At 46.3% G+C, this 24,109-nt stretch overlaps 1 protein-coding gene and 3 non-coding genes across 5 annotated transcripts; all 4 read left to right on the forward strand.

Moving 5' to 3' along the window:
• The first annotated feature begins 14,928 nt into the window (after nt 1-14,928).
• Nucleotides 14,929-23,693, forward strand: RPL3 (ribosomal protein L3). Of its 2 annotated transcripts, none has more exons than XM_090043003.1 (10): nt 14,929-15,070; nt 16,745-16,937; nt 17,580-17,748; nt 18,732-18,867; nt 19,788-19,974; nt 20,455-20,615; nt 21,024-21,125; nt 21,773-21,868; nt 22,446-22,565; nt 23,562-23,693. In XM_090043003.1, exons 1-10 carry the CDS (start codon nt 15,068-15,070, stop codon nt 23,604-23,606), a joined length of 1,212 nt encoding a protein of 403 aa, XP_089899129.1. In that variant the 5' UTR covers nt 14,929-15,067; the 3' UTR covers nt 23,607-23,693. The 2 variants fall into 2 exon arrangements, with proteins under 2 accessions (XP_089899129.1, XP_089899130.1); XM_090043004.1 differs by lacking the exon at nt 14,929-15,070 and adding an exon at nt 15,203-15,222.
• On the forward strand, nt 18,678-18,731 carry LOC149866140 (small nucleolar RNA U82P). Its single transcript, XR_016442170.1, has one exon. It is a non-coding gene; the product is annotated as a small nucleolar RNA U82P (small nucleolar RNA).
• Nucleotides 20,114-20,206, forward strand: LOC149866141 (small nucleolar RNA U83B). The gene has a single exon (XR_016442171.1). It is a non-coding gene; the product is annotated as a small nucleolar RNA U83B (small nucleolar RNA).
• LOC149866142 (small nucleolar RNA U83B) lies at nt 22,907-22,999 on the forward strand. The gene has a single exon (XR_016442172.1). It is a non-coding gene; the product is annotated as a small nucleolar RNA U83B (small nucleolar RNA).
• Nucleotides 23,694-24,109: the final 416 nt, after the last annotated feature.

Raw genomic sequence — 24,109 nt, forward strand, 5'->3', positions numbered from 1 at the left:
GGAGGACCCGGGTAACTATAGGCCAGTCAGTCTCACCTCCATCCTTGGCAAAATCTTTGAGAAAATCATCAAGGCTCACATTTGTGAGAGCCCGGCAGGACAAATTATGCTGAGGGGAAACCAGCACGGGTTCGTGGCAGGTAGATCGTGCCTGACCAATCTAGTCTCTTTTTATGACCAGGTCACAAAACGCCTCGACGCAGGAGGAGGGGTGGATGTCGTATACTTGGACTTCAGGAAGGCCTTTGATACGGTATCCCACCCCATACTGGTGAACAAGTTAAGGGGCTGTGACTTGGATTACTGCACAGTCCGGTGGGTGGAGAATTGGCTGGAGGGTCGCACCCAGAGTGTTGTGGTGGATGGGTCGGTTTCGACCTGGAAGAGTGTGGGCAGTGGGGTCCCGCAGGGCTCGGTGCTTGGACCGATACTCTTTAATGTCTTCATCAGCGACTTGGACGAGGGGGTGAAATGTACTCTGTCCAAGTTTGCAGATGACACTAAGCTATGGGGCGAAGTGGACACGCCGGAGGGCAGGGAGCAGCTGCAAGCAGACCTGGACAGGTTAGACAAGTGGGCAGAAAACAACAGAATGCAGTTCAACAAGGAGAAATGCAAAGTGCTGCATCTAGGGAGGAAAAATGTCCAGCACACCTACAGCCTAGGAAATGACCTGCTGGGTGGCACGGAAGTGGAAAGGGATCTTGGAGTCCTAGTGGACTCCAAGATGAACATGAGTCGGCAGTGTGACGAAACCATCAGAAAAGCCAATGGCACTTTATCGTGCATCAGCAGATGCATGACAAATAGGTCCAAGGAGGTGATACTTCCCCTCTATCGGGCGCTGGTCAGACCGCAGCTGGAGTACTGCGTGCAATTCTGGGCGCCGCACTTCAAGAAGGATGCGGATAACCTGGAGAGGGTCCAGAGAAGGGCCACTCGTATGGTTAAGGGCCTGCAGGCCAAGCCCTACGAGGAGAGATTAGAGAAACTGGACCTTTTCAGCCTCCGCAAGAGAAGGTTGAGAGGCGACCTGGTGGCTGCCTATAAGTTCGTCAGGGGGGCACAGAAGGGAATTGGTGAGTATTTATTCACCAAGGCGCCCCCGGGGGTTACAAGAAATAATGGCCACAAGCTAGAGGAGAGCAGATTTAGATTGGATATTAGGAGGAACTTCTTCACAGTTCGAGTGGCCAAGGTCTGGAACGGGCTCCCAAGGGAGGTGGTGCTCTCCCCTACCCTGGGGGTATTCAAGAGAAGGTTGGATGTGTATCTAGCTGGGGTAATGTAGGCCCAGCACTCTTTCCTGCTTATGCAGGGGGTCGGACTCGATGATCTATTGAGGTCCCTTCCGACCCTAGCATCTATGAATCTATGAAAATCCAGGAAGCTGAAACTGTGTCAGGAGTCTGTGTGCATTACCTGGGGTAAACACAACAGCCATCTTTTTTTACCCATCAAAGCTCTTTTCCTTTTCATTCTTGCTCCCCTACATATACTGTTTGCTGGAATATTTGTTTTTATTCCTTGATATCAGTTTTCCCTGCTGTACAGAATAAATCCAGAATCTCATGTAAACAATTCAATCTGTCGCAGATAGTTCAGGCCGGGCCAACAAAAATGCAAACACAGCCACCAAAAGTAAACCTCCCATTTATCAAGAGAATTGTCCAGTGTTAACCCACAACCTCAGTAACAAGCCTGGGGAAACAGATGTTGCAATGTGCCCTGAAGGTGAGCAAGCTAGGGGTTGTTTAATTCAGCTTCTTCAGATACATGGGCTCTGCCTCTTCAAATATGATGAGTGCCTGGTTGGAGGGGGGTGAAATTGTAAGAGGTTTTCTTAGCTTTGCATGGGGAAAAGCAAGACTCATGTGAAGGGTAAGATGGTAACTGTTTAGCCTGTCTTCTATTTTGATTAGCCCCTGAGCTGCTTTATCAGCTGATTCAGCCAATATTAGCCTCTTTATTACCAAGATGTGTTCTGGACATCCAAGCAAGTAGGTGATCCACCTGGGCCAAGACAGGGGCAATGTCTGCTTTAAATTCTGTAAACAAAATCCATTTCGACTGTGGGCTGGTCTTGTTGCTGCTAAAGACAATGGCAAAACTTGCCCTGACATTAGTGGGAGCAGAACTGACATACAACTGTACAAAGCAGATGTACTCCTATACACATCTGTATGGCAAACCATGGAACATGCAGGGATCTGTGTTACCCAGTTACTGAATTTGGAGCAACTTGTGGGTTACTGGAAGCATTTAAGTAAACCCCCAAGACAGCTATGAAGGCACTTGGAAAGGCTGCAAAAGTTTCAAGTGTCCAGAAGAATGATTCTAAACCAGGGTGCCATGAGATCCTTTCTAGGTTGATGTAGGGTGTTGGGTAATATTAGGAGTACAAACACCTACCCACGATTTACAAGATAAACCCAGAGATTTCAAATAGGAATCCATTGTGTCAAAAACACTCTGACCTGCCATCATCTTTCTGACTACTTTGCAACAGAAGAATTGCGCTACTATTTTTCCATAGTCAACAAATGGCTAAACACTGGCATTTTCTGAGGTGTGCCTTTTGTTTAAAAAGGCTGAGAATCACTGGCCTGAAATATAAGATTCACTGAATTTAAGGATAAGAAGTGCCCAGGTAAAGAGAAGGAGATTGTGATGCTAGATGAACGTTTGAAACATCACAGCATTTTGGATGAACAGCTCTGCTTGGTTTGGAACTGGTTGGCTTTACACTGTGCAAAACAGCTTCAGAGGGTGACCGTGGAGGAAGGATGGTGATTGTTCTTTGCTCCCTGCTGCTGAATTCAGCTAGGTGTGAAAAGCAGGAAAGTTGGGTGGGTGACTTATCTACTGTGCAGTAAGAAGCATGTCCTCCAGATAACACCTATGCACCAACTCATATTTCTTTTTACTAGGAATATTGTAGTAGCGCTCCATTGGAAACACACTTAACTCCCATGGAAATGATGCTGCTGCTACAGCTTGGATCCCTTTTTGCAGCAGTCTACATCCTGAATCATTCCTCAAGATCTCTGTGCAGAAGGTACCTCCTTCACAGTCTTTACTTTGCTTCCTAGGGAACAGCCACAATGAAGAGGAGTGCTTGGCATCAGGGTTATAACCGAAGTAGGCTTCAAGAGCCAAATGTGTACCACTAGGGGCTAGAGTTCATGTCAGGGTGGTGGGCCTCCACAAAGATGGATCCCCTGCAGGTTCTTTGCCAGGTCAGGGATGGGCCCTGATACTTTCTCCCCAGGATGCAAATCCCAGCTTATGACAGGGAAGTCTGTAAAGGGATCTTCATGCAGATTTTCATTGTTTCTCCTTGTGGGTTTTACTTGGTCTGCAGAGGTCAGAGCTGCGGAGGAGGAACAGGTCTCTAAAAGATTATTAATCCTGTATAATATTTCCATGTGCATTCCTTAAATATTTTAACACTTAATAATGGAAGAACAATTACACATGACTCTGCCATTCTGCTCTCAAGTACTTCAGTGCACTTGACAGCAGAATTTGGCCTCCATGTATCCCTTGGTTTTTACTATTTAATTAGTGTTTGCAATAACCTGATATAATAGCAGCAAGCAGCACTTACACAGCATGTTACAGGTGAGAACTCAGCCCAGAGTCCTAGCAGTAGACATTCCATTTGGCTTTGCACCAACACAAAGTGCCCACAGCTTCCACTCCATGGCAGGGGGCTGTTTTCAACCATTATGACCTCAAAAGCAGGGTATTAGCAGAGCAGCCCTACTTCTTGACATAAAACATGCCCACATAGCCTCACTAGCAGGAGAACAGACCTCCCAAGTACAATTTAAAGCCTCCTTCCCTTGGCAAAATTCCCAGGGAGATTAGTGGGTAAACACCACCTGTCCTATCCTGTCCTGTGAGTGAATATCTTAGGGCACTGCAGCCTTCGTGGTGCAGGGATAGGTGATCTGAAACCCTCTGCATCAAAACTGATGTAAATCAAACCTCTTCTCTCTTGAGCAACCTGAATGTATTGGCTTATTACTCATTACGAATCTATTTAGCATCTGAACATTGCAGGGCTGGGCTTTGTTCAGCTGTTTATTTTCCCCTAACAAGTTAATGATAGTTATTTTATACAGTGTCTATTACCTTGTTCAGCTTCACTGGCCTTGGTTTGCTTGTGAAATGCACAGAATCTCTGTACCCCACAGCAAGTGCTGTGGGTAGTGGCATAAGGCAAGAAGTAAGGTCATGGGCTCAAAGTATCTTGCTGGTTGTGCTAATTCCTGATTGGGAGTTCCATTTCTCAGATCCCAGGGCTGTGCTGGGCTGGAGGCTCTCAGCTAATCTGGACTCTCAGGTTGACTGGACCAGATTGATCACAGGTGTTACTTTATATCAATCAATTTACACCAGGTAGGGCATTGGGCCATTTGATTATGCTACTGATTTCTCAGCGTATATTTGTCTGACTGAGAAGGTGGGTGATACATAGTCATTTTGAATTGCAGGCCATAAGGCTGATTATTTTGAAGATTTAACTTTCAAAGATTAGGAAGACTGGATCAAACTGGGCCAGGATCATTGAGATGTCAGGCATCCTCCTGCAGATGTTTTTCTCAGCCTTGCTTCCCCCAGACAGGCATTTCCCCCCCCAGGGATGATCTCTTATCTGACCTCCCAGTTGATTATTTGATCTGCCTTCTAAGTTAAGCAGCTGAGACCAGCCCAGAGCCAGAAGCAGTGAGGCGGCAGCAGCCAGCTGTGTGATGTACTTGTTACCTTTTGCTAACCCTCATCAGCCAAACTACCTTAATCTCACCTGAACCCTACATCTAAACCTCATCAAAATTTCAGGGGATTTTTTTTCCTCCAACAAATGAATTTTTATCCACATTCCTGTGATGCTACGTTTTTTGTGGCTGGAGGACAGGAACACTCCTATGTGTGTTTATTTAATTAGTGATGGGGTACTGATATTTTTTCTTATACACAATGCTTTAAAAAAATAGAATATTTTCAGTAAGTTTTGCCTTTAAATTATGTTTTAATCACTGAGGCACTTCAGTTGTGGTTTGGAAATATTCCAAGAGTTACAACTCTGAAATGTCTGATTTATATTGTTGGCTGTTTTCCTGACTGACACCCATTCTGACCTTGAGTGTTTGTCCTTTGCCTCAGGATGGCAGATACTGGGATCTTAAAAAGTTCCCAGTGGAAGGGAAACCAGTAATGTAGAACCCAGCACATTCTAAATAAAACTTGCTGTACTTATGTATACCCCAGTTCTAGTATGGGATTGTTATACAGCTATAGGTGCTGTCAGGAATCTCAGCTCAACATCAGTGCCTGGTTTCTAGCAAGTATCTCTGCTTCACAAGAACTGAGTCTTATCAGAGACCATGACAGAGGATCTTCTACCCATAACTTTGTGTTACCAAACCTTACAACAGAAACATTTCTTCCAAGGCTAAGAAATTGTTCACACATTAAGAATTTGAGAGTCTCTGGATAACGCTGCCACCCTCATGCCAATCATATGCAGATCATATAGGGGACATTTTAAATTGTCATTACATTTGCTACAAATAGCACTTTTTGTGACATTTTCTTTACAGCGTGCTGATAGCATTTTACAGCATGGTACGGTATCTGTACTGGAGTTTCCACTATCATTTCCATAAATAGAGCTGCATTAGTGCTAGCAGCGATTTTATTTTTAATTCTAAGACCTGGTGTAGACATGGCACCATAATGATCCATGTTTGCATGAATCAACATGTGGATGCAACAACGTATTTTGGTCTCTTGGTTGTAACAGAAGGTCTGGGATTTCTTTCCTTGTCCGTATACTGACAGACCAGGGCAGCAGCCTGGCATTGGGTGTCAGCTTGCTGATGAGTCACATGCCTTGGTTGTGAGCAGAGCTAGCCAGGAATTCTGATTTGCATCCCATCAGCTCTTCCTATGGTGGTCTGTGACTTGGGCCCACCTCGTGACTAGCCCTTGCTCTGGATGAGGGGCAAAGTGCCTATGTGGAGAGCTGCAGCTATCTCAGCAGCTGTTTAGCAAATCAGGTTTAAAAAATGGCTACTTAGAAAGGTACTAACACAATTTTAAGTCTAGGCAGACCTAAGAGTTTTTTAATTCTGGCCCTATCTGATTTCCCTCTGCCAAGGGGGGTTAATAATTTATCTCCTATCCTCCAGTTCCTAATTAATAACTGTTCAAGTTGCAACCCAGATCTATTTTGCCAGCAGAGTGAAGAGATGCCTTATCAGGAACCCATGCATGAACAAGTTGTTGACATGCCAGCCTTCATCTTCCAGTGATATGACCTGCTTTATAGAGCTGGTCTGTAGGCTAGCAATGCCAGGAAACAAACAGAGAATGATAATGTTGGAGGTGTATGCATTACATTTTCTTATGAAGAGACAATCTGTAGCATAACTAGGTGTTTCCAGCAGGGCATCAGCCTCAGACACTGACTTAGAGGGGGGCACCAGAATAGAGACTCCTTGGGCAGTTTGTGTTGTGGTAGGACCTGCAGCCTAGGTGTAGGGGCACCACACTGTTGATGCAGCAACAGCGGGGGGAAGGGGGTATAGATCCTGTAGTGCAGCCATCAGGACAGCAGAGACATCCTATGCTTGAAGAAAGGTGATTGCACCCAAAATCCTGCTAAGAACTTTTTTCCAACTACTCAGATTGTCTAATAAAATCATCATATCTAACCAAAGAATCTTGTTTGCCTGTAGTGCAGCCATCAGTTTTCTTTTCACAAAATTACCCCACTGCTCATTGCCACTGCCAAAGGAAATCATTGGTACTTGGCAACATGAGGCAACTGGTAGCAAGCAGAGGTGGTGAATACAGCAGAGCAGTACAAGAGTGGGGCATAAACCTACCAGGTTTGAGAAATGCTGGGCCAGGGAGAAAAACTTAACAGTTATGCCTCTGGATACAATAGTTTCCATAATGAATCTGCAGATAGATTCCATGAGTGACATCATACTTAGATTCCCTTTCCCTGCATAATTTTAACACATATGATTTTTGTTACTGTTTAATAGCTATAAAACAGTATCATGTAGTGGTGGTTATAGTGGAAGACTGATTAATGCCTCTTGCTATGGCTAGAAAGGCAGGTGTCTAAATCCAGCTCCTGGCTTATGCCAAATGCCATTCTCAGTCAACACAGCTGTAAAAGCCACTTGAGCTGGGGAATCAAAGGCAGCCAGGTGTGATGGTAGCCACATCACTCCCTTCTATAGCTTTAGCTATAGAAACTGGAATGCCTTATGTCACAGGGTGATGGCACAGTATAGCCCCGAAGGGGAGAAGGGGAACCCCGGGACCCGAAACAAGGCTGGGGAGAAGGAAAGAAACCGACGGACTCCTTACCTGCAGCCGACAACGCAGGAAAACCGGAAGGAGCAGCGGGACCCGCGTGGCTGATTAGCCGCATCTTTTCAAACTACAGCCAGCTGCGATCAATGACGATTGGAGCCGGCACGGGGGCATAAAGAGCGCCCCTACGGAAGACAAGAGAGAGGAGAGCTGGAGACCAGCTAGGAGGGGAGAAAAGCCAGGAGCCTCACGCGGAGGCAAGGGAGAGGCCAGCGGCCAGCCCTGAGGCTGGGACACGTTTCCCTGCATTGGGAAGGGGAACGCCCAGGGAGAGGCGGCAGATGCTCTGGTTGGCGGCGGCGACACCAGGCATAAGGATCCCGAGACTGGATCCTACGCTAGGAGCCACCCCAAAGAGAAGGGAACAGAAGAGGACCTGGCAATCCAGGTGGGATCGGCATGGGTTCTGGGAGCACCCCAGAGTCCATCCCGGCAGGGAACCAAAATACAAGTGATGAGAGGGGCCGCAGATTCCTGGGTTCTGCCAGGCAGAATCACTCGGCAAGGGACTGAGTGGCCATCAGGGAAATGCAGCACCCAGCCTTAGGGGTGTTGCAGATAGAGGTAAGTAAGGAGACGACTTTCTCCGGGACAAGGAGTCCAAACTTTGAGTTACAGCCCGGGAGACTTACGGGTTGATCTTTCTTTTATGTTTTGTGGAGTGGCCCACGGTTAGAAGGCCAGGGAAGAACCTGAGTAGGAATCCTCATCCAGCAGGGTCTAGGCTCAGGACAAGCCTATGGATTCACCACCAGTTCACCTGGGCATCACAAGGTGAGGGTCGGCCCCGGGGATCACCGGCAACTCAGTGTGGCTGGGTATTAGGGCGAGGTGTAGGGGAGGGCAGATCCTTGCAGAAGACCATCACCCCAAGAGTCCCGACACCAGAGAAGCCTAAGTAGTCGACCCCTCCACTGAAGATTCGAGCAAAGTCGTGGCAGGCGAGATGGGGCAGGGACTGCTTCTAAGACCTATCCAGTAAGAGACAAAATCTAGGGACGAAGTGCCAGGCAAGACCATACGCCAGGGCCTGAGTAGCACAAGACCTTGTGTTCAAGGCCCGCTGGCGGCACCTTAATTATGCTTGTCCTGTGGATTATGAGACTCCAGAGGACCTTTGACCTTTCTCATGCAAAAGTCCTAACTGAATTCCAGGTCATGGTGTACTAGGCAATGCACAACTAAATATGAGAACATAATCCCTGGAGAGCTCTCAGTCAGCCTGACAGCCAGCTCCTGCTGGGAAAGGGGAGAGGTATTATTTACATCTTTTTAAATTGTAAGAGATGTTCAAATGCTAAAATAATGGGGGTCAGTAAAAAAACTAGATCAATTTTATCATATCAACTTCTCAGTAATCTATGAGGGGGATTGGTTTTTTGTTTGTTTTTTTACAGCACCTGAGCCCTTTGTGCTGTGTGTCTGCAAAATATGAAGAACATTAGTCAAGCTGCTTTTGAGTTCCAGGCCATTACAATTTACCATCAAGCTGGAGGCATTTGGTAGCGCCTCCAGTAGGTAAGTATTAAAACCAACTTCCTTGAGAGTCCCTGCATGCATGCCCCTAACTTTTCAAAAGGAAAATAATTTTATATAACACTAATGCTAACACTAAAAGTCTTGTATATCCTGGAAGTGTGAAGGGAAGTAATCAGACTTTTTTTTAAAGTTGGCAGTGCCTGAAAATGACACAGGGACATTCAGTCAAAATTAAGGTTCGTTTAGAAAATGTAAGGTAAGGATTACATACAGACATTTCTTTAGGAGACTGCCTGTTTAGTGGGTATACTACACTACCTTCCCTTAATCGTTCAGTTTCCATACTCTTAAGTGGTTAGTATTTCCAAAATAACATTTCTTGATGTGCTCATGCTTGTGTAGAGCTGACCTAGATTTAAAACTTCACAAAGGATTTATTATGTTAAGTGCTTAGGGTTGCACAGCTTGAAGAGTTAATTTAAGAAAGCATTTGCTGACTTGTATAAGATTTTTTTTGTTATATAAGGAATTCAGGATTTGGTCCTGTGAAGATGTTTCTTGAAAACAAAATATGAGTATAATCAAGGAAGAGAAACAAATTAATTTGAGCTGTTTTATGGAATACTCTGAAGCTGCGGCAGTTCCCCATATCAAACCCTAAAGGTAAATCATGTCAGGAGCACATTGTACTTTTTATAACAGCTTCTGAAAGCTTCTGCCTTTGGAAGAATGCTTTCATTTGTCAGGGTTTGCATCTTTTAATCTCACAAGACAATTTCATATGAGTCATGACCTTATGGATGACATTGCATAAAGCTCCCATCACATGTAGAATCACTGTAATATCATTTCTTCAAGCCCAGCAGCAGCTCCTGGCTCTGCCTCAGTTTCTCCAGTCTCATGTAAGCTGCCAGGGAGTGCACCAGCTGTCCGTGTCAATGGACTTTCCCCAAGGACCACTCCTCCCTTCTCTTTTCCAAGGGGCATATTTATTGTTCAAACATAATTCAAGAGACAGAAAAGAAGATAAACCAGGTCCTACTGCTTAGTGCTTCCAAAGGTGCCTGCCTTACCATGCTTCTGCTACAGCATATGTCCCCAGCTGGGGCTTTCACTTAGATGAGATAGCAGGAAGAGCAAGAGAGCATGTAATAAAGAGCATGAAGCATAAAGGGAGAGAGGACAAGGAATAAGAGATACAGAATTAGAGGAGGTCTTCACTTATTAATTACCCCATTCAAGTGGGAAGAGGCTAAGAAGCTCTTGTGAAGACAGAACCAACACCCAGACCTTCTTTGCCCAAACACTTCAGATATTCCAGAGGCTTAAGATACTTTTTACTCCTCACCACAACACACACATTGGCAGACAGCTCTATGTCAGGTAGGGTAGAATCACATCATTAAGCAAGAGAGAGCTGACAGCACTTCCTCTGTGTTCTTCCTCCCTCCATTTTCAATTATCAGCCCAGCTCTCCTGCCCCTCTCTCATTCTGCCCCATATTCCCCCACCACAGCAGTTCCCCTGTTTTACCTTCTTCCTTTTGTCTTCTCTCTGGCTTCCCACTACACTATACCCTCTTCCTGCTTTCCTGCATTCTACATTTGCTTGATTTGTAGGTGGATTTTTGAAGGAAGGTGTGGCCACCATATTATTATTTGTTCTCTAAATCAGGACCTCAGAAGTGAACATCTTGTTCTTAAACCACCCATTATCATTGGGCCTTTGCAAGCACCTACCTTATGCCATTAGGCTCCTCCCTCAAAATCAGGGCTCAAATGTTAGTGGAAGGAGGCCTTTCACACATAAAAGGCTGAAAACAGGTGAGCCATTGCACATCCCCTATTTTATTCTTTGACAATAATGGAGAATGCAGAGAGGTAGAGCACAATGAAGACTGTGCAGGCTATCTTGGTCTGCCTCACAGCAGTGCTTCTAGATAACACAGAAAATGGCTTCTTCATTCTCATGCAGCTTTGGAATCTTTCATGTAGAGTGAGTCCTGTGGCCTCCAGTCCATACCTGCCTGGACCCTTACTTTTATTTTCACTGACCACCATAAACCTTAGCATGTCATTGGGGAAGACTGAGGTTGCAGGGCCCTTGAAGCGACTGCTCAAGGGGACCTGAGTAGTGGGGAGGACAGAATTGATGGCATCTAAGGTATTATTCTCAGAGGCAGGATACCACGTGGACCTCCTGTGATAAAAGATGTGGGTGATTCCATACTCCATCAGCAGCAATGACATGTGGAGGACCTCCAACATCCCATCAAGCAATCCAAAGAAGAGTGAGAAGACTGCCTGCCGCATAGCTCTCCACACCACAGTCTTCCAGGCCTTTTTGTTCTCCTGGTAAAAGGCAACCAGACAATGGTAGACCCACTGGCTCACGGATGACAGGAATGCCCAAGCTTCTTGTTTTAGCCGCTCCATCATCTGAATAGTGCATCCTCTAGCACAATGCAGCAGGGCAATGATTAAGTAAAGACAAAGGTCTTTGACTGTTGCCAGGAGCTGCCACAGGGCTTTGCTTGCTAGCATCTCAGCCCAGAGCTTCTTGTACAGAATGAAGAATAAGGCAACCCCCACTTCCAGACTATAGCGCCACAGGATGAAGAGCCCAGTTATGTGGGTGATGACCCACTGAGAGGCTAGGTGTGAGATCACAGTGAGGGGGTGGATCAGTGGCTTGTAGATGGTCATAAGGGTAGATGTCAAGAAGTAGAGTAGCACCAGGTGGACTTGAGTTAGCTCCCAGCTCATTCTGCTGTCTGTCTTGCAGTCTTCTCCCTTATTGGTGTATGGGCACCCAGCCTCCTTGTCTCTGCTCTTTACTGTTCTTAAACTCCAGCCCCTCTGATGTAAAGCTGTAAAGCTCATCTCAAAAAGTCACATCCTGCCCTAACATCTGGCCCCTACATTTGGTTAGGGATACTCCCCTCATATGACTGGGTGATGATAACATAGACAATTGCATCAGCAAGAGGTGGATTGATGAGTCATGCTTGGGGGATCCCAGGGGCTTGAATACATAGGATCCAGCTGTATCTAAGAGGCTAGTGGTATATGTAAATGAAGGGGCAAATGCGGCAGGGATTTTACTGAGGGCCACTTTTGGTACAGTACATTTTCCAATGGAGGGGCTGCCACTAGTAGGATCCCTTCTGACAGGATGTAAGCCCTTGACAAGTTTGCAAAGGGAAAGCTGGATTGCACACATAAGACGCACACACAGACTAATGAACCACAGGACAGGGAGGACAGTAAACTGTTTTGTTTTTAAAATCCTTTTCCATTTAGTGAAGTGGTTTGCTAAAGAATAATGGTAGGCCACCAGAATTACCCTGGTGAGCTGTATGTGTTACACTCAGGATGACTCTGGGGGGCCTTTATTTTATCTGGAGAAATATAAGAGAAGCCAAAGCCTCCAAACTATACACCAGTTTATTGGGATATTATTACTCAGGCAACATTACCAAGAGCAGCTGCGTACAGCAAAGAATACACAGACGTATTCACTACCAGGTGGTGAGGACTCTGAATCAGTCCCTATGGTCAAGGCAACTTCCAAACTCTCACAGCTATGCCTCTGTGCAGAAGAGCTTTATACACTTCAGATTCAAATTTCTGCACTCCTGCCCATTTTCCAGAGATAAGGAGCTCTCGGGCAACTGAGTACGGAGCAGGAAAGCTGTCATGACCTGTGACCATTGTTCTTTTCCGGGTTCACTTTATTAGTATTGGGTGTGATCATCATTGACCTGTGCATCCCAACTCCTTTGAAACTGTCCCTCAAAATCTGCCTTCTCTCATGTGCTAATCATCTTGATCCAAACTGAAGTGCTTCTGGGATCAAAGTATCTGTGAAGAGGAATGTAGTGACACACCAAGCACAGCAAAAAGGAGTGACGGGCATTCAAGACTCCCCAACATAGGCAATGTTAGGCCTGCATGTTGTGCAAACTTAGGAAAAAAGAAGTGTATGGAGTCAAAGTAAACAAGATAAAACACAGGCACTCCTGACCCTAAACATCACTTCTGTCTAGTTTTGTTTGGCAAATGCCTGCCCAAAAAGGAAGGCCTTACAGCAGGGATGTTAAACTCATCTGGTCCTGTGTCCAACATTCCAATCATCTCTTCTTAGTATCAACTTCAATGGCTTAGTCTTATGTGGAAAATGGAAGATGGCTGTATACCCAAGGATCTCTCTTATGGAGAACTCTTTACAGGAAGATCATGCAGGGATCCGTATCTCTGTTTTAAAGACATTTACAAGAAAATTTGAAGGCAACAAACATCAAGCGAAACAACTGAGAGATTACTGAGGGTCAAAGAGCTTGGAATCAGTGTGTTAAGCATGGAATGAAGGCTTTTGAGGAAAGAAAAGCCCCATGTGCAGAAGAAAAGAAACCTCAGGAGCAACCCTGTACCACATTCAGGGTTGTTCAACGTGAATGTCACATGTGGTAAGTGTGGAAGGACTCTCTCTCAAGAATTGGTCTCTACGGCCACAATCACAGCTGTGTAATCCCATTGTCTCATGGGACAGACGGATACCTACTGCCTCCAGCAAGGGTGTCAGATGTGTTGCAGGGCTGGTCCAGAGGTTGGATCAGGCCCCGCCCACACTTGATCCAGAACATGCAGCAGACACTCCGGCCACTCTGGTATTGTCTGACACATTGTGCCTGCTGCAGGCTGGTCTGAGACTTGTGCTGCAGGTGGCACCTGCCCAAGGCCACCTGGGGTAGGCACTATATGCAGTGCATATCCTGGGCGGCCTGAAGTGGGTGCCTCATACAGCATGGGTCCTAGATCCTGCACATGGGGCTAGTCCAGCAGGTTACATATGGTGTGTGGGTCCACACTGAGACCCAGGGGTGGCAGTGGGGGCTGTATCTTTGACCCCCTGCTTTGTCACACTTCTGAACGACAATGACCAGATTTCAGCTCAGGTAGGCATTGAGGGTCTTTAACCCTGCCTTATAGGTCCTACAGGCCCCATGTTTTGTGTGTGGGTGTGCTGGGGAAGGCAGCCAAGCCCCTGGGACTGCCAGCTCCAGTGGGTGAAGGCAGGTGAACAGAGAACAGGAGGGAGCAAATAGCTGTATATGGGGAGCAGCTGCAGCTCCTGCCACCAGGGCCACAAGCACACCAAATCAGCCCCAGGCCCCCTCCAGCAGCATTAGGGTTACCATATATCTGGGTTTGCCCAGATATGTCCTCTTTTTGGGTCCTCTGACCTCTGGATGGTCCTTTGAAATTAGAACAAGCGTCCAGGATTGCCTCCGCTAGTCCTTTTTTAACATGAATGCTAGCAGGTAGAACTTCATTTCCTGGCTTGCCTCATGGTGAGCATGTTGGGGATCTGAGTTTTCCATTTCCTGCAGAAAAGGGCAGAAAACCCAGTGCTTTTGAGGTGAAAGAAGCAGGGGGCACCTCATATGTCTGTGTGCACACATGTGAATGCACATGACCAGTGCACAGCCAGGCAGGGTAGTGGGAGTAGCTCTGGCAGCTGGATACAGGTCAATCTATGGGAAGTTGGGTACTGGACTGTCCAGGGCCCCCAGACTGGGGCGGGGGGCGATCTATGAGCTGAGGCGGGGAGGGGGGGAGAGCCTTCGGGGATGGTGGGGAGCTGCGTGGCCAAGCTGGCTGGGAGATGCTGCCCAGGGTGGCTGCCATGGGAGCCCCAACCCAGGGCAGGGAGGGGTGCCACAGGCCTCCCCTCCTTGTTCCAGCCCGCGATGGGGTGGGACGCACTTTGCCATTGCCAGCACGAGCCGGAGGTGCCGGGTTGAGAGACAACTGCACCCCCACTGTGTCCTTTTCTGGAACCGGAAACCCGGCGCTCCTGAAGAGAGCAGTACGCTGGCAGCCAGCCCAGCAGCCGGCGACGTCAAAAAGGCTCGCGGGCCGGATGGAACAAGAAAGACGCCCCCTTCCTCTGGGGAACGCCTATCGCTCGGTCTGCTTCGCCTTTTCAAAAAGTTTAACCCTACCCGCAACTCATAGCACTCACTCGCCCCCTTTCTATCCTCGCGAAGCTTTGAGAAAGCCCGAGCTCGCGCGCATGCGTAGAGGAGGATGGCTCGCGCTGACGTGACTCAGAGAGGGCGGGCCACCTATAAAGAGCGCATGCGCAGCGTGTGTCCCCCCTTCTAACTCGGCTCGTAGGCAGGATGGTGGGTATGAGTAAGGCCGCGTTTTGCCATCGCTCGGGCATCACCGCCATCCGTATCCCCGCCGCCCTCGCCGCGCCGGGGGCCCTGGGGGAGGCGACGCGGGGGCTATTTCGGGGAGCGGGGCCGGCGGGGTCTGACTCCGAGACAAGATGGTGGGTATGAGGACGGCCGTGTTTTGCCATCGCCGCCATGCGCATCCCCGCCGCCCTGTCTGCACCTTTCGCCGTGCCCCAGGGGCTCTGGGGGAGGCGACGCGGGGGTTATGTGGGGGAGGGGAGCTGGGGGTGGCTGCGCGAGGCAGTGGGGCCTGGTGCGGCCTAACTTGCTACCGCGTTTTCCTGCGCAGAGCACGGCGGAGCTAGTCCCTGCCACTGCCCAAGTCAAGTCTACGGACTTCTTGGTATCTAAAACTTAAGAAATCCTAATATCTAATATCCTAATATTTAATATCTAACCTTAATCTGACTTGCTGTAACGAGGCTATTGGGTGCTGTAACTAGGCTGCGGCTGCTGAATATTTTTTTTAGGGCCTTGTTCTCTGCCTAGCTGAATGTTGCAGTCTTTTTCCCTCTGTGCCAAGTGGGAGAGTGGCTGAACTGCATGCGGTTGTAAGGATCATGGTTGTTGCAACTGCAACAGTGCTTCAGATGCCCAGGTTGCAGGGTTGGGGGTCTCATGGATGTAAGCAGGGTGTGACCCTTCAGGATGTTTCTTTTGAGCCCTAAAAAGGGGTGCCTCGGCCTTTGAAAGCAGGAAGTTTGAACCGTATAAACAGTTGCAGGTCTAATGTGACGTGCATCATTTGTGGCCCCAAGATGATTAACCCAGAAGTGTATCAAATTTAAGGGGGTGAGATGATTCGGGAAGGTTGTGGAATTTCAGTTATGTTGGGTAGACAACTACGGACTAGCAAAGTTTGTAATAGCTCTTTATGTACCTCTCTTAAAGCACTTAGAGCTGCTTATTGTGCCATGTCAATACCAGCATGGGTGGGTTACAGGCCTCTGGTTTTGATAGCTGTAATTCTCTGTAACCCAGCTTGGCTCCTGGCTGTTGGGGTGCATGCGCTAAGCTGCCAGGCAAGGGGAAAAGCCTTTTTGCAAATTAGTCCCATTTTGCATCAAAGCATTTTGAGATGAAACTAGATGTAGCTACCTAATGCTGCTTTTTTTCAGTGAACTATATTGATCAGTGGGAATCATTACAAGAGGTCTGTGTGTCTATATCTATATACACAAGGGAAGGTTTCACCAGGGATATGCTTCAGATCTCCACAGTTGCTCTTAAGGAAAGGTATCCAAGTTATAGTTGTATTGGTCTAGAGGAAAAGGCAATTGGGACTTGTAGTAAAGATACCATATATTATTAGACCAACAAGATTTTTTTTTTGCAAAAAAAATTCTTTAATTGTAAGGTGTTTTTTTTTGTGCCCAAAAGCTTGCAATTAAAGTGTTTTTTGCTGCAAGAATCTTGTTTGTCTAATAAAATATATCATCTCTACTACATGTCCTGATCCTTTGTTAAGGAAAGGAACTTTGTGAAAGGGGCACCCTTGGTATTAGTGCAGTAGCTGCCTAAAAGGCAGCAAGAGAGATTGCTTGACATGCAGTTAGGCCCATATTAGACAGTCAAAGAAAACGGGTATTATAAATGTCTCCTCTTTTCACTCCCTAGTCCCATCGGAAGTTCTCAGCTCCCAGACATGGATCTCTGGGCTTCCTGCCACGCAAGCGCAGTCGTAGACATCGGGGCAAAGTGAAGAGCTTTCCCAAGGATGACCCCAACAAGCCTGTCCACCTCACTGCATTTCTTGGCTACAAGGCTGGCATGACCCACATTGTCCGGGAAGTTGACAGGCCTGGATCCAGTATGTATTTCTCTGGCCTAAGAGGCTGTTTTACAGGTTTCCATTCCCTACTGAAGTGGTGGATTGAAATTTGGTTCCTCAGGTGTTTTGGGGGATAAGTCCCAGCCTGACTTGTAGTCCCTTGCTGTCCTGAGCATGGACTCATTGGCTCTTTTGTGGCTAGGTACAAAAGCCAGCTCTCACTGGCAGGTGCCCAGCTGGTGAAAATGCCCTGTTCTTTGGTAACTGCTGGAATGTGCAGTGACTTTAAGAGGAGTCTGCTATTGATGGACTGTGCCATAACAGGCTGCATATGATGATCTCTTCTCGACGGGCGGACATAAAAAAAATCGCTTCTGGTGATTTTTTTGCTGATTGTCGAGTCCTGAATGTAGTTCTGTTATTGGTTATGGCACGGTTCATTTAGCTTGTCTTTCACACCCAGTCATTAGGTCAGCTCTGGGTTTCAGTGGAGCATCTGTGCACAGGTTATACCTCTGACATTTGTACAGGGGTTAAGTGCCCTTCCCTTTTGGATGCTTGCTGACTGTGGCTTTGTGATGAAGACCTTCTCAGGTGCACACATCATCCAGGGACCAAGTGGTTCACAAGAGGCTTTTATCCATTTTGGGTGCTAACTGATGCTGCATCTGTCTCCCCCAGAGGTGAACAAGAAGGAAGTGGTAGAAGCAGTCACTGTAGTAGAGACTCCTCCCATGGTAATTGTGGGTATCGTGGGCTATGTGGAGACTCCTCGTGGCCTCCGTACCTTCAAGACCATCTTTGCTGAGCATATCAGTGATGAGTGCAAGCGTCGCTTCTACAGGAACTGGTAAGAATCAAGGGGGTGTACTCTTCATCAGACCTGTGGAGCCCCCACTCACTTTCATTTCTGAACTTGTAGGAAGAGTGTTAGGGCACTGTAGCTTCATTGGTGTGAACTGTTCACTTTATGGCTTCCACATCTGAGCTGAAGGTTTAGTTTCATCTGTAGTAAAATGCTGACTGTTCTGGTATAGTTGTAGGTTAATGTGTCACACTGTTCGTAGTAAGGTTTGGAGAGGGAAATACCCTGATAGGAGGCAGGTGTGAATGGACTACCTGTGGTGATCTCTTTTTAACTGTCTGGCATAAGAAAATTGCCTCTGGTACATACTTGTTGCTGACTGTCAGTCTGAGTCCTGAGCAAAGTCCTGGCTTTTTGGGAAAGGGGCTGATTATTTCCCCCCCCATTGCTCTAGCAAGAGCTGCAGGTATGTGTTTTAAGTAAGTTTGCATGCTGTGACTAAGGTTCCAGCAAGTCTTCTAGGTTCTTTACCTGTGAGTTTTAAGGAGGATTTTTTTTTTTCTGGATCACATTACTGAATTTGTGTGCTGGGACAAAGCAGCTAGGTGAACGCATTAATGATCTCTTGAGTATTACAGTGGTATCTTACGATGAGACAGAGTTTAGGGTTGGAGGTGATGGATTGCCAAGAATGAAGCCAGGCTAGAGCAGTTAAAAGGGTTGGGGGAGGATTGTTTTTTTTATCGGCTGAAAAGTGATCAGTAGAATATTTACAAAATTCTGTAAAGCTATGTTTTGTCCATATTAACATGCTTTGGATTAATTCATGGCAGCTCCACTCAGTTTTGGCAACCCTGCCTCTGTCTGATGAGCTCCAGGCTCCGCTTGCCAGTGGAAAAAATTCCTTAGAAGCTGGCAATGAGCCGAAACCAACTTGGGTGGCAGCTCCTTCCGCTCACCCCTCTTCCATGGGGGGATTGATGAAGGGCTGGGCCAAACCCTCTTTCTGCTCTGCTCTGCTCCTGAAGGCACAAGTCCAAGAAGAAGGCCTTCACCAAGTATTGTAAGAAGTGGCAGGATGAGGAGGGCAAAAAGCAGCTGGAGAAAGATTTCAGTAGCATGAAGAAATACTGCCAGGTTATCCGGGTCATAGCTCACACACAGGTGAGTGGACATGTCTACTCCCTAGAGATATGTGCAGGCACAGAGATATGGAGGGGACGTATGGGCACTGTGATCACACAGTGTGCTCAGTTTTCCTTGGATTTCCCCTTCCTAGTCTGCTGCTTACTATTATATTTGGCCCTTCACACCTGTACAGACGCACACATTCACTGCTTACACAGGTATGGGAACTGAATTTGGACTGCTTGGGAGTTTGTATATGAGAGTTGGGATTGGAAAGTCTAGGGCTTTAACCTGTTCTGGTTACCACTTATGGGTTCTTTTAATCACATTTGAAAATGTATAAATAGTTTTGGATTTCTTTGTATTCTGGCTGTGAAATTCTCTAGTCCTTCTGGGAAATCTTATCAAACTGAATGGCCACTACAGCCAACTATGCAAACATAATGTTTCCCTTCAGAGCCCATTAAATGCTGTGGTTAGTCATCCAGAGCAGGGTCACTGAGGATTGTGAAGCGCTCTGCTTTGTTGGAGCACTTAACCGGACCCCTACATGCCTGGGAACTGTAACTGGATTTCCTGCATGGCAGCAAATGGAACACGTCTTGTTGCAGTGAAACTAAATATTTCAGAGCTGGTGCTTTGTGGACAGCAAAGATGGAGATGTAGCTCCTGTTTGCATGTTTAATACCCTCTATCCCAGATAGAAGAAAGCATGAGGATTGTGACTGATTGGAATAGTAGGTACTCTTGTGTGACTGCGGTCTGAGGACAGTGGGAAGCACTAGATATTGTTGCATTCCTTTGCATTTTGTTTTTATGCCAGATGATCAGACTTGGGAAACAGTCCTCTAAGGCAAACAGATGATGCAGTGCTTTTGTCTTGGTTACAGGAAAGCTTAGTATTGTCTTTGGGAAGAGGTGTTCAGATTCAAATTCCCTCCCAATCTGTCTTCCAGATGCGCTTGCTTCCCCTGCGACAGAAGAAGTCTCACCTGATGGAGATCCAAGTGAATGGTGGCAGTGTTGCTGAGAAAGTAGACTGGGCTCGAGAGAAGCTAGAACAGCAGGTGCCAGTGTCAACTGTTTTTGGCCAAGATGAGATGATAGATGTCATTGGTGTCACCAAGGGAAAAGGGTACAAAGGTAAATCAAATAGCTGTCTCTTGGATGTTACCAGAATCTGGATTGTAGTGAAGAGAAGATTGTAGTTCAGTGTGGCCTCTCAGTCTCCCCTTGTATGCACAGGGGCCAGCAAGGCATCCCATTATCAGCGTTGCTGTCACTTGTTCTGTGATGAGGTCATGGAATACACGCTGGGCACAGCGTCTGATACCTGTGAGGATTCATTCCATGCTGCCTTCCTTCTGAGAACAGTGCCTGAGTGGATGGTTGGGGAAGTTGGTTAACTCTTTGTGGGTCTTCAGCATATGTGTCTAACCTCTGAAATCCTGACCTGGGGTTCCTTGAACATGTAGGTCTTGAACAGCTGCCCTAAAGGATGTGGATGGTCTGATATCCAGGCTAATTACAAACACTATAATGGGCAGACTACAATGCAGAGCTGTATTGTTAGTCAAGAGGGCCCTGACATTCTGCTGACTTTTTTTTTTTTTTTTTTTCCAGGTGTCACTAGCCGTTGGCACACCAAAAAGCTGCCCCGCAAGACTCACAGGGGTCTGCGCAAGGTAGCCTGTATTGGTGCTTGGCATCCTGCTCGTGTGGCTTTCTCCGTGGCCAGAGCTGGCCAGAAGGGATACCACCACCGTACCGAAATCAATAAGAAGGTAAGAGTCTCTGACTGAGCATTTGAGGTGCCTTGGAGAACAGTCCTGTTGCTGCAGTGGCTGGTTGGGCTTACTGCACAGGATGTTGCTCTGGCTTTTTAGCCTGGGTGCATTTCTGGGCCAGCAGCTTGTATTTGCAAGTGCTAGATGGTCCTGTGCTGCTGGGGACACAGTGCTAGAAGGGACCAGACTGATAGTTTTGTGCAGCATGCTGTAAAGCAGTGGAGAAAATTTTAATGTTGCTTGGGAAATAAATATTTGGGATTTCTTCTGGGTCAATAGCGTGTCCTATCCTAGTTCAACCTGCAGTGGCTTTATAAAAGCCATAGTTTTAGGGTATCTCTGAGAAGCACCAGCATTATTTCTCTTAGCCCCCTTCAAGTAGAATTCTCCTTTCTTTCATTTTAGATCTACAAGATTGGCCAGGGTTACCAGATCAAGGATGGCAAGCTCATCAAAAACAATGCATCAACTGATTATGATCTGTCTGACAAGAGCATTAACCCTCTGGTGAGTTTTTTCTTCTTGTTGGAAGATTGGGATGTGGACACAATACAGTGTGGTCTTATAAGCTAAATGCAGCTTAAGTGATTGGTTAGATGGGCACTTTTTTAATGGAACAGCTTAGGTACTTCAAGAAATAATGTTATTGATGCATGCAGTATTGCATGCCATCTGTAGCCCTGGATTTTTGACTGAAGACCTCTCGAGGCCTGTCTTCCTGCATTGTTTTTTGAGGGGTAGGGGGCAGAGTTGGTCGTTATTGGTTGTTTTAATTCTTGGGTGCAGTGAAAGGAATCTGTCTTACAGCTTGGGGATTTCTTTTGGGAAATGAGGTTTCAGGTAGGGCATAGATTGTGAGACTGTAATAAAGTTGGATGGGTGGATTGGCCAGACCATGTGCTTCCTATAGATTTTTTTTTTTTTAGTTTGAAGATGTTTTTGTTTGGAGGTGTCAGTTCTAGGGACTCATGCTTACCATGAGGCTGTCCCTTATGGGGAGAGGGGGGCGGGTGTTGTATGTGTGGGGACACCTGTCTTGGACATTGGATGCTGGAAAAAGATAGCCAAGAGTCAACCTAGACCAATATCAGGGGTGCCCTTTAGTTCAGTTTGCTGCATTACAGTGTGCTGACAGACCTCTTTATTTTATTTAGGGAGGTTTTGTCCACTATGGAGAAGTGACCAATGACTTCATCATGCTGAAAGGCTGTGTTGTTGGGACCAAGAAGAGGGTCCTAACCCTGCGTAAGGTAAGCAGTGATACAGACTGTGAAGAGCTCTCTAGCAGGAGCAAGTCAAAATCTTGTAGCTTGTGGATAGAGCAGGGAACCACAATAACCTTTTGTTGTTTGAGTGCATAACCAGCTGAAGAAAGCCTGAAAACTATTTGCAGCCTAAAATGGGCACACTTAAAACTGTTCCTCTACAGATCACTGGCCTGAGGAATTGGGCCCCTTACGGAGCACTTGGCTCTGGGGATGGGATGGGATGAGCTGGCTGGTTAGTTGGCTTCTTATGAAGAACCTCATTAAGTTTGGAAACTCTTGTAGCCCATGAAATTACTTGGTAGTAATTTTGTTTTGCCTCTTGCTGAATGATGCTCAACCAGGGTGGCAGGAGCATTAATTAAATGCCACGCAGTTATCAAACTGAATAGCAGCCAAGAGGCAAGGTTCTTTTGTAACAGTTTAGGGAGGTATCCGATTCCTGTGGAAAATATTAGTTGAGAGAAATCACAGGTGCATAATACATGGGGGCTTGCCTATTGTGGTTTCAGACTTCATGACTGGGCTGCCACATTTCTCTAACCTTGCATCTTTCCCACAGTCCCTACTTGTGCAGACCAAACGTCGGGCCCTGGAGAAGATTGACTTGAAGTTTATTGACACAACTTCCAAATTTGGTCATGGCCGCTTCCAGACTGCTGAGGAGAAGAAGGCCTTCATGGTAAGGACAAAGTGATCACAGGCCAGCCTTGTTCTCTGTTGCATCCCTTGTGTGTTTGCTGTCTGGTGTAGAATCTTGCTTAGAATCTTGTATGCCCAGTGACAAAAACCACAGTTATGCATTACATCTGTTACCTGCCAGTTGCATCTGTACCTGTACATCAGTGCTTGGGTTTCTTCTGAAGGGTTTTATGAAATGAACAGTGACAGGATGAACCAGTCTCCCAAGAGGTTCCAGAGGGTTTAAAGAGTAGCATGCAGCTTGTGTACTCATTTCAAGTAGATGGTCCTTACTGCCTATAGTTGGTGAGGCTTAGGGAATGCTCCCCCTGCCTAGTGTGGACTGTTCATTGATGAGGCCATGAAACAAGCACTGTACATAGTGTCTGGCATCCATGAGGAAACATTCCATGCTGTCTTCCTTCTGAGAACATCATCTCCCAGGGTACTGAAAAGTCAAGTTCCTTGGTGGTGAGAAATGTTAGGTCTCTGGTCCCCTCCTGAATGCTCAGCTAATGTGCAGAAGAATTCTATTTCTTATTCCTATCTTTTTATACTTAACTGCTCCCCATGAGGAGGAGAAAGCTTAGTAACTGATTAGTACTTGATCATGTGTTTAGGTCTTCCACTAGGTGGCACTAGACTTCAAATTATTTAATTGCTAATGTACTGTTCTACCACATAACAACATAGATTTGTCAGCCATCATTCTTATTTCTTGCCAGTTTTTTTTCAAATCCCAACCATGCGTTTAAGCAGAGTTGCACCTGAGAGGCTTGAGTATTATCTTCCTTCAAAACAAAAGAAAATCATAGTCTCTTAGTACACTGTTCTGGGAGGCAGTGTTGCTCCATTGGTGAGAGAGGAGGCTAATTCTGCTAGTTAGACCTGCCCTGTAATTGCTTGTATCACCTTTTATTTATTTATTTATTTATTTATTTATTTATTTATTTATTTATTTATTTATTTATTTATTTATTTATTTATTTTTTTGCAGGGACCACTTAAAAAAGATCGGATTGCTAAAGAGGAGACAGCCTAATGCCTGGAAGGGCCTTGCCCTGCTCTGTGGCCTGTGTACTTTCAGATCAATAAAGCCAATAATTAAAAAAAACAAAAAAAACCCCAATCCTCTCCTTTTTTTGTTTTATGAATGGCTGGGTGAAATATGCTGTTGTGCATTCTTCTCCATTAAAACAAGTTTACACTGATGATATGTCCTGTTGCCTCAAAGCCAGAAAGCTCATCTAATTGCTTCCCAGTTGTGTTGCTTGGTCAAGTAAAAGATACAGCCAAAGAAACCCTTTTTTCTTTTGCCCCCTATAGAAAGTGCTCTTTGTGTGCAGTGACAGTGGAAGTCTTGAGGGTCAAGTTTCCCTGCCTTGGATGGGCCACCTCTGGGTGTACAGAGGGAATTTTCCTTGGTGCTTTACTGCCACTCGTCTATCTGCCATAGTTAAAGGATATGCTTGTGGGCACTGCAGTATAAAAACGGACAGATCTCTTCTGCCTTGTTAACATTTTTGGGGAACTTCTTAGTACCTT

The sequence above is a fragment of the Crocodylus siamensis genome, chromosome 4, assembly GCF_052110815.1.
Source record: "Crocodylus siamensis isolate JL-2025a chromosome 4, ASM5211081v1, whole genome shotgun sequence".
Classification (NCBI taxonomy): domain Eukaryota; kingdom Metazoa; phylum Chordata; order Crocodylia; family Crocodylidae; genus Crocodylus; species Crocodylus siamensis.